This window comes from Ambystoma mexicanum, chromosome 4p, assembly GCF_040938575.1.
Source record: "Ambystoma mexicanum isolate Mex_15411 chromosome 4p, UKY_AmexF1_1, whole genome shotgun sequence".
Taxonomy (NCBI): Eukaryota; Metazoa; Chordata; class Amphibia; order Caudata; family Ambystomatidae; genus Ambystoma; species Ambystoma mexicanum.
This window is the reverse complement of record NC_090927.1, coordinates 573,891,725-573,902,547: the sequence shown is the minus strand read 5'-3', so window position 1 is coordinate 573,902,547 and position 10,823 is coordinate 573,891,725. Positions and strand designations below refer to the sequence as shown.

Here is a 10,823-nt window from a genome sequence, read left to right as displayed (position 1 = left end):
TTGGATGCCGACAACCTTTGCCGTTATGTTGATGGCAGAACCCAAAGGCACACACTGAGCGTTCACCTTACACCAAATCACAACGCCAGAAACATACGAAAGGAGGAAACAATAACATCACTGAGGCAGTTGTGTATTCAAACACTTTTGCCATCTATTGCTATGTAAAAATAATACAGTAAATAATGTGTGCTTTTCTTTGGCCATATAATATTGATTAACGAAAGACAAAACTATTATTTTATCAGGCACTTATGCTTTATTGCACCCACCGTTCATGATTACATTTTAAAGCGACAATATGGATTAAAAATATTCATATAAAAAAAACCTGTGCAAAACAAAGGTTATATTTTTAGGAGGCCATTCAGTAAGAAGTTCTGCCACTTTGGGCTCGCCATTCTTTCTGAAGATTGGTCCTAGGAATGTAACATGTGCGCTTTTCATTGCATAGCAACACACTTTTTAATCAAAAGTCCACAAAGCATGGCTGCTTGTGTGGTGGAGACAATGCCAATCTTCTTCACGTCTTCTGACTTCTACAGTAGCATGAACCCAAGTCTCAAGATCATGAAGAGGCTGCAAAAAAACATGATTTTAGTATGCTTTCCAAATCGATTACCTCATATTTGCTAGATCAGTAGATTCATGCTGAAGCATAATGGTGTCTATACTACTCTATTTATGCTATCCATACATAACAGTGTGGGTATTCGTGTAGTGCTGCATGGCTTCAACGACCTATTAATGCATTGAAAGGCCCTGAAATCATTGTAAACATAATCGCATTTTAAATATATTTTTGTGGCAAAATGAGTTTATTTATACAGCACCAGTCAGTAGCGGAATAACACAGGCGTGCCAGGTGTGGGGGGTGCTCACGCCAGGTTATGTAGACTCTGGCTTGCAAAGAAATACAAAGAACAGCAGACGGGATGAAGGGTAGAGGGAAAGGTTAAATGTAGATGGAACATTTATACAGATATGAAATTAAATAAGATGGCAGGGATGGAGTTTGCGATAGCTTGCATGCTTGCAAAGTCATTCTAGAGTGATCAAATTATAGGCCTGGTCAAAAAAGGGCAAATGCTTATGGTTTAGGTGAACAAGCATATGAGAGTGTGGGCAATTTCTAGTACTTGCAAGGAAGTACTGACATTAGTCCAAGAGGTTGGGTGATTGGCCTGTATGTCTGAAGTTCTTCCATAACGTAACACACTGCAGAGATAAATCTGGGGTTGCCCAACCATCGTCAGAGCTCATAGTAGACAGTGTTGAAAGCAAATGTGGTTGATACACAAAGGAAAAGAAGACAGGTGTGAGTGCCGTCTCTATGTGGCACGTTCCCCGGTTGTCCCTAAAGATCCTCATTTACTCTCCACCGGAAGAGAGACACAACATTTCAAAACGTGACAATGCATGAGAGGTATAGGTGTGGACGTTATTACAGAGCAGATTTACCAAACGAGTATAATTCAGCGAGGAAGATAAGCAATGTATGTGCTCTGCTGGATCCATGTGCTGGCTTTTACAAAGCGCCAACCTAGTTGTAGCGCAAGAGGCTGTACAACAAAGGCATATATTAAGTACAATCATATGGAAACTAGAGGTGGTGGGGAGAAAAATCAGCCGCTGTGCTCTTCTTAAATTAATATATTCCTGTGAGTTTTAAAGAAACTGATCTTCTTAACTGCTCTGTTGAGTGCCTGAGTCTTTATCAGCAATTTTCCCCATTGCTGCTAGGCGACCACCAAACGTGTTTCCTCCCACAATTCATTATTTTGTATGCCAATGTGCATCGACTTTTAAGAGAAACTCGGAATTTCATTTTTATTTGAAAGGCCCACATGTCACTGCAGGTTCAGATACCAGTTTTCGAGGGGCATGGTTAGGCACCACATGGGGAGGACGCTCTAATGAAAGGCTCTGGGTATACCCCAGTGATCCGCTAAAATCCTGAATCTTTGTTCCTCCTTGGTCGCGAAAACACAGTGATTTGGGTCCCACGCACCGGGGGCAGAGTTAACCTCTTGGAGCCCTGAAGTGGATTGATCCCGTCCACTTTACGGAGAGGCCGGGTTGCAGCAGAGGATCAAGATGACATCAAGGGTGCAACAGAGCACTGCTGAAGGCGGATACGGGGCAGTGGTAGAGCCCCCTCAGCTCCTGGTTGTACCAGCTGGCTGGGTGCAAGACCCGTGGTTCCAGCCATCTCCGAAGAGGCGGGCTGCCATTGCTGCATGTAGGAGAAGAGCCAGAGAGGCCTAGGCGAGCAAGAGGATCAAAAGAACTGCAGTAGGGGCAGTAGCGCAGCACTGAAGGAGGAGATGGGGCGGCAGCAGAGGTGGTGCCTCTGCTGAGTCCTGCGCCACTCCTACCAGCGGTGAGAGGCTCTCATTGGCACTTGGAGGACAGGAGCTGGAATGTGTGGGGAAAGTGTCATGTGGGCAAGTATCAAATAGCGCTAGTAGAGACTGGAATATTGAGAGAGCCAACTACCGCCCTCTAAACAAGCCATAGCCGGGGAGCACTTGGGGAAACAGCCCTTGTTTCCCAGAATTGAAAGGGCTAAGCCGGTGTACCTAAATGGAATGTCTAGGGGCACGATGGAAGCATGGGATATAATCGCCAGATGAAGTAACCAAATAACATTCCCCTCGCCCTTTAGACCCATTCATGGGAATAAAGATTTTATGCCTGCCCTCATGGATAGGGGGTTTGACAAGAGGTGGGGTTGTAGGAAGATAGGGGACATGGCACAAGGGGAGACCATTAAAACTTTTGTGGACTACAAGGCCTCCTCTGGGATAGTTGAGGGGGAAAGATTCTGCTACCACCAGCTGCGACATTGGCTTCAAATTCCGGCTATGAAAGCAGGACCGACAAGACCGCCACAGCGCTGGAGAGAACATTCCTGGAAGCCTGCAAGATGAAAGGGCTTATAGGGAAACAGGTGTGGTGCCTGTTCAGCCCCTGGCCGCACGAGGAGTGGCCACTCAAGTTCCAATGGGAAACAGAATTGAAGAGGACCCTTACGCCCAAGTGGGTGGGGGTATACCGGAATGCATGGAAAGGGTCCATAAGCACATACATAGAAAATTGCGGCTCAGGTTCTCCACAGATGTTATCTTACCCCCATGAAATTGCAGAGGTTTAAGCCAGGAGCTGACAAGTGGTGGTGGAGGGGGTGCATACAGGAGGGATCACTGACGCATATTATGGCAACCTGTCCCAAATTCGATAAGTTGTGGAAGACTGTAGAGGAAGTTTTGCTTAGGATGGAGGAGCAGGTAGGGCACTTACACAGGGATTTATTCTGCTGTTGTGTATACAGGAGGGAGAGTGGGTGTTTCAAAACTCTCAACTGAAGACGACTCGAGCCATGGTACTTGCAACAAAACTAGTGATGGCCTCAATGTGGGGCAAGGCTGAACCCCCATCGGTAGGCGAGTGGCTGCAAAGGTTGTGGGATATAGCACCCATGGAGAAGCTAACGGTTCTTACTAGGGGAGTGGAATGCAGTTTGAGGCGACATGGGGGCCCCTTCTTGAATCGATGAGCTCTCCGGACATAGTTTACTATAGGCCAAGAATGTTGCGGGATGAGGACTTGAGACAGGAGTGAACAAACATTGGGTATGGTCTCATAGAATTGGACACTGCGAGGAGGGCTGGATCTGTTCTCACCAGCTTTGAAGGGGGGATGACAGGGGTTGGAGGATACTGGTTTTGCCGTTATTTTTCCTACATAAAACTCAATGAAAATATTGTTACAAAAATGGGCATTGTTTTGATAAGGAAATAAGCAAAAGAAAAAAGATTCTTACGCATTACCTCAGTGAATTTCAATGTTGGGCAGGGAGTTCTGCACTATACGTGAATACTACTGGAGCCATTGATTCAGAATATCAAAGATGGATTAAAAAACATCAACAAAACAAAGAATGCAAAACTTGCCACCTATTGGTTGAATCCATACAATGCAAGAATGATCGGCTTTTCTGGAGCATAGTAAATGGAAGGCAGACCAGAAGTCAAGGTGATTAAAGAGGAGTTCCAATATACTGCACTTGCGTCACCCATGAAATGGTGATAAACACACAGTAGAGATGGTTTACCGGGCCCTGAGGGTATGTGTAACACCTTGCTATAAAAAGAATTAAAAAAATACATTAAAAAAAAGAAAATCTCTCAAATGGGCAGTTATATAACATGCACTGTTTGGATCCATAGGCAGAACCTGACTGGATTTTGCTGGGGCTCCTGCACTATGGACAATGTGCTGGCCTTAAAAACTATTATACGGGAGGTATAGAATATCAGAAAACAAACCACCTATGTTGCATCCATCGATTTTACTGTGGCCTTTGACATTATTTACATGGGGAAACTATGTAAGAAACTGGCAGATGGGAACATCCCTCAGTGACTGCTAAGTATGATAAAGGCTTTACATACAGACGAGAGTTAAAGTTAGTTTAGATAACCGTGGGACCACCATGGATTGGATTGATACCAACAATGGGCTGAAACAAGGTTGTATTTGGCCCCCACCTGGATCAATCTATAGCTCGCTGACCTAGATTCCGCCTTGTATGATCCCAATTGTGTTCCAACTAAACTGGGAGATTGTAGTTTGCAGTGGCTTGGCTATGCAGATGACATAGTAATTATGGACAGCACAACTTGGGCTCAGTTATCGCTAAATCATCCAAGGGAGTATGCTGTCTTGAATGATATGCAGATCAATACAAATAAGACCAGAATTATGGTATTTGGGCCTAATATTGAGAAAAGGAAAAAGAACATGATTTGGAAGATTAATCAAGAAAAAGTGGAAGTACTGACACATAAGTATCCAGGTGTTCATATCAAACAATGATTATGTTGGAAACAACAGTGGGAAAGCATAAAGTTGAGGGTCTTGCAACTGATTGGTGCCATCATGACTTTCGCAAGAAGACAGTGGGAGAATTTGATTAAGTCTATTATCAAAATATATCAAGCCAGGATAGTGCCTATTATAACAAATGGCGCAGAGATTTGGTCACATTCACATAAGCACTATAGAAGTATAGCACTTGTGGGACGATCATGTCTGAAAACATGTTTGCAAGTACGAATGCACTGATTGAATGCATATCCTTAGAATTCAATACCTGCAGTCTTGAATCTGTTACAGCAGTAAATACTCTAAACTGTTAGTGGAAGTATCTACATGCTCCCAATGGAACCTTGCAACGTATGATAATACAAATAACAATGATGAAGAAAACTGATAGGATAACGTGTATGCAAACCATGTGAAATGGGGCAGATTTGTAATACACCAAGTAACACCAAAGTAACATTTTGACTGGCACAAAGGGAAAAAAAGGTACACCGAGAAGTTTTTTTATGAGCAAAATAAGGAACAGGCTATCGTAGATCTTGCCTCAAAAAGTATAACTCCCTCTTTCTCGAATACATCACGCAGAGAGAGCATACACCTAAATATATTGGACACTATGTGGGCAATCATACGATATGGAGTTATATAAAAGTAAAATTTAACACGACAATAACTATGGAAATTATTGGTGCGCAAAGTTGTCAATCGCTGAGCGTGAGTGTAGGCTGTGTGGAGATGCCAGGTTGGACACTAATAAACATTCGATTCTGAAATGTGAGGCATTGACTAAAATTAGATGCCAGTATTTGCGTGCTAATGGCGTTAATCCTTATCAGGTAGGATGTATGGAAGATTTGTGCTCAACATTTATGAATGGTAATGAAATAGGGTGTATTTATCACTTGATGAAGCTATGGAATAAAATTGAAAATCTGAAAATTGAGGTTTTAAAGCGATATAATAAGTAATATATTGGAATCTGCTGGATAGGGATGAAATAGACAGAGCTTTTTTGACTTCTATTTATGTTTTAATGTGGTTCTGACTGAAATAGGATTGATTGGAAAATTGTAATCATAGGTGAAGTTGTGTTAAATTTTTTTGATAAGCGAAAACAATGTTTGGTGTTTGCCTAAAACGTATTAAAAATGTCTGACTGTACAATACTAAACAAATGTTTTTTTTTTAAAGCTACATTAAATGTGCTGCACGAAGGGAAGGTTTTTTTTGACAATCCATAGGACAAATGAGACTGGATAGAAAGGACAAGGGGGGTGAAGATGCTGTGCTTCGAGGAGGTGCCCGTTGGAAGAGTGATTTTTGAGTCAAGACCAGGGAAGGATGGACCCAGAAGACAGGGGTGTTGGCAAGAGTGAGGGTACCCGAGGAAGGACCTTATTGCAAAGGCTTATGGTATCGAAGTTTAAGACCCTGGGGCTGGGGCAAAAAAGGATGAGCAAATATTATTAGACGTCTGTTTAGAAAAATTGACACCTATGCACAGGCACACATGTCATCTGTGGGCTACCAATTCAAGGAGATGAGGATGTTGAAGGGTAATCAGAAGAAACGTAAACCGTTGGCTTGGATACAATTCCTTCTTGTTTTTCATTAGGAATGGAATTAGTTGTGGGGGTGGTGACAGATCCTTCTTGAGCTAGGAAGTTTGGGGAGTCAGGGGGGGGTGATGAAAGTTCTAATGTTTTGTTGGAAAGCGAAGTCAGGGCTTTAACCGGGGCTACAAGAGATTGTGAAAAGATTAAGTCTCACAAATTGGCTGTCTCTCATGGGCTGAGGGCCAACCGGCCAGGTCATAAAAGGGAGAATGGATGATGCAGGAATAACATGTCTGTCATGGAACATGAATGGCGTTGGAGACAAGGTCAAGAGAGGGGCTATGATGCCATTTCTGAGGCAACATGGTCCAGAGGTGTGAATGCTACACTTCTGTAGTGTTCAAATGGCCAGTTCTTGGGTAGAGAAAAAAAGCAGGGTATTCCACGCAGGATTTGTGAAAGGCTCCAGGGGTGTGGCCATTGTGATAAAGAAAAAAGGTCCAGTTGGAAACCCAATAACTCAAACTAGATAAAGGGGTAGATACATCTGCCTATCACGCAGGTTGGTCGTTAACTTATTACATTGATAAATATATATGCCAACCCTGCAGTTAATAGGGTGGGGGAAGAGGGGGTGAAATAAGAGGCCTAATTATGGAAGCCAGATCCAACGTCATTTCAAAGCATAAGGGTTCTGGTGGCACAAAACTCTAAGAATGTTCAAGTTCACTTAGCCTGGTTGATGTCTGGAAGGGTTGTAAACCGTATGGCAGCAGTTCTTATTTATTATTTTAGATTATTTATATATTATTCAGAGGGAAAATATCCACAGGGTGAGGGGGACTAAACATTTAAAATGGGGCCTAGCGAACCATTCCCTGCTGATGTTAGAATGGGGTACCGGAAATAGGAAACCTCAGGAGACTTCAAGGCTGACTGCGTGCCACCTGATGATATCAAGTATTAGAGAGACCGTCTGCCAAATTACTGAGGCCTATTTCAGGGAGAATATGGCTCAGTTGAAAGAGGGCGGAGACCATTTGGAAAAATTATAAAACAGTAATGTAGGGGCAGGCTGAAGATGGACAGATGTATGTTTGTTTGTTTCTTCATTCATTTGTAGCGTGCACCAGACCCAAAGGTATCAGGGCGCGAAGGTTACATGTAGATTCTCAGCTTAGTTGCACAAATAGAAAAAGTTGACAACACAGTTTAGTTACACTATAGATAAATTAACAATTCAGGTACATACATGCACAGTATGGTCACAGGATAACAGGAGACGATGGTATACATTTCCTTACTGTCCACTTGATGGTGATTTACAGTTAGTGGGCACAGGGCTCGGGTTAAATATCGGAGGATTTGAGCCTGGTTGTGCATTTGGATCTGAAGTTCTGATATGGCTGATCTTCTCGGATTGCAAGAGGCATGGAGTTCCAGAGCTGGGCTGCTTTAGTAGGGAAGCTATTGCCACCTATTTTAGAAAGTTGTAATCTAGGGACAAGGAGGGTGTTTTGATATGGGCTAGTCTGGAAGGTCTGATGGAGGTCTTTTTATGGAATCTCTCCGCAAGATAGATGGGGGCAGTGTTGTTGAGGGATTTGTGGGTGAGTGACGCAGTTTTCAGTTTGGTTTTATCGTTTGTAGAGAGCCAATCGTTTTGCCGCCTGATCTCAGAGATATGGTCTCTCCTAGCCACTCCAAGGGCTGCTCTGAGGGCGTTGTTTTGGAGTGTTTCGATTTTCCTGACGATTGCTTTGTTTGAGCCAATATAGAGGGTGTTGCAATAGTCAAGCCTGGACAGAATGAGGGCTCTGGCCAGGATGATGCAACTGTTTGAGAGGAAGGGTTTGCCGGTTCTGATGAGTTTGCAAGTTTAACCGGTAGAGGAAGCCAGCGTGTTTACTTGTTTGGCGAAGGAGAGGGTTGAGTCGAGATAGCAGCCGAAGGTTTTCACCTTGCTGGCCACTTTGATGAGTTTGCCGTCAATTATAAAGGAGGCGTATTGAATGCCTTATTTGTTGAGGTTGGTGGAGGTGCCTAGGATAATGAGCTCAGTTTTGTCATCATTCGGGCATATATTGATAACACAAATAATCAGGATGAGAGATCCTCACAAAAATTCACAGTTTTTGGACATATTTATTTCAATCTCAAAAACCAGTGTCTTAAATTATTACAAACTTTCGCTAAGCACGAAAGCGATACCGGACAGATTTCAATAAAAACATAGGGAAGTGCAGTTGTGCACCCTCATCGGGATGTAGAGGATGAGTACCCTAGTGACAAGCACATATGAGTATACGAAGTAGGTGACACAAGTAACTCCGATCAGTGCTGCCCGAGGCTGTTCTTCAACCCGGGTGTGGTTTTAAACAAAAACAGTGTACACAACACGAAATTAGAAACATACAACACATTTTTCACATCAGGAGAAACTAGTTGAGGAGTCTGTCTGTGGGTAAGATCTGTGGGAGGGAGGAGAACTATGAGGATCTCAAAACGTACATAATGAATAAGGGGTTAATAAATAACAGCTCATTGGTGCATTTAGCCCTGCAAGCAATCTTATCAAGACCACCATCAACAAACACTGGCATCTCATCAAGAATGAAGGGAGCCTCTCCAAAAAACCTCTGTTCGCCTTCAAGAAAAATAAAAACCTCAGGGACACCTTGGTGCACACCTTCCTTGAACCAGCTAAAACAGTACCCACCCTTTGGAACCTACCACCGGTCATTGGACATTATAGTTGCGGCCACTGCGTAGCCTGTAGATACACCAAGACCAGCAAAACCTTCAGCCACTAAGACTTTGAATGGACAATGAGGAGTCACACGAACTGCGAGAGCAAGTATGTCATTTATGTCATCAGATGCCCATGTGATCTCATATACATTGGCAAATAGGCTAGTTCAGGATATCACAGGGCTAATTGATACAGCGGAATAGGCTAGTTCAAATATGACAGGGCTAATTGATGCAGTGGAATAGGCTAGTTCAGGATATCACAGGGCTAATTGATACAGTGGAATAGGCTAATTCAGGATGTCACAGGGCTAATTGATACAGTGGAATAGGCTAGTTCAGGATGTCACAGAGCTCACTGATACAGTGGAATAGGCTACTTCAAATATCACAGGGCTAATTGATGCAGTGGAATAGGCTAGTTCAGGATATCACTGGGCTAATTGATACAGTGGAATAGGTTAGTTCAGGTTGTCACAGGGCTGGGTCTCACAGTAACTGTAGACTATAATAGGCTCGCTCATTCAGCACATGGCTAAGTAGCCCAGTAGAATAGGTTAATTCCGTTTTTTACAAACACGTAGCACATTTCACATAAAGCAGTAAAATAGGCTAATTCACTTTGTCTCTCCACCACGGCTGTATCGCAGATACAAGAAACACTATTCACTCAGACAACCATTCAGACCCTATCCTGATGACGTTGTAGAGGAGATAAACTTGCAGACAACGGAGAAAGTGGACTGATTGTGACTGTGAAGAGAGCTGATGATGTTGCGACTAAGACATAGATGCATTAGACATGAAGCACACATGAATCCCTGCACGAAGCTACACAGACACTTGGATTAAACTTCTCTTAGAGACGAAGAACGTGCTTTGGACCCATGTAGATAAGAGGATATGTACTCTTGCTATTCCGGAACCCAAGACGCACAAGAGTAAGACATGAAGCTTGCTTAACGCTGAACGCAGTTAACATAGGTAGCCATGAAAATCAAAATGGAAGATGGAGCTGCATTGAAGTGAACGGAAAGCGTTAAGGCGGCACAAGAACAAAGACAGAGGCCTAACTTGCTGATTTAACAGGAAAGCGCAAACCAGACTATTTGTGCAGCCGGTGTACATGTTTCAGCCACGGCTATCAAGGGAGGGAGAGTTTCACATCGGCATTCAAGGACACAGAGAAAGGCAGACGCTAGAAACAGTCTTGTTTGATTAGAGACCTGCATCTAAAAATGCAAATAAACCTTGTAAATGTGGAGCAGGAAATTCAAACCAGTGGTCTCTGCACACATGACCTTCGACTGAGGGACAAAGGGCTCGATTCACAGAGCATTTTCCTATGGGATTGCGCCATTATAAAACGCTTCTGTGAATCAGACCCAAAGTCTATTCATTAGAGCCAGAGACCTTTGTTCCCATCCAGCTTAGGATAGACGATACAAAATAACATCACCATAATCCAAAGTCTCAAATCCTCAAGATGTAAAGGAGATATCTGTCCAGCACCCATCATCAAAGATTGTGCGGAACTCCCATCACCACTCATCAATGAGTTTATAAACTACTCCTTCTCAACAAGCACAGTGCCTCTCAGCCTCAGTGAAGCCTGGGTACACCCCC

General features: G+C 43.3%; 1 protein-coding gene across 1 annotated transcript in view; it reads right to left on the bottom strand.

Moving 5' to 3' along the window:
- Positions 1-236: 236 nt before the first annotated feature.
- Positions 237-10,823, bottom strand: part of TMEM14A (transmembrane protein 14A) — a 322,096-nt gene continuing 311,509 nt past the window's right edge. The window contains exon 5 of the mRNA XM_069606104.1: positions 237-579. Coding sequence (XP_069462205.1) covers positions 540-579 — 40 coding nt within the window. The 3' untranslated portion in view covers positions 237-539. The remainder of the gene's footprint in view (positions 580-10,823) is intronic.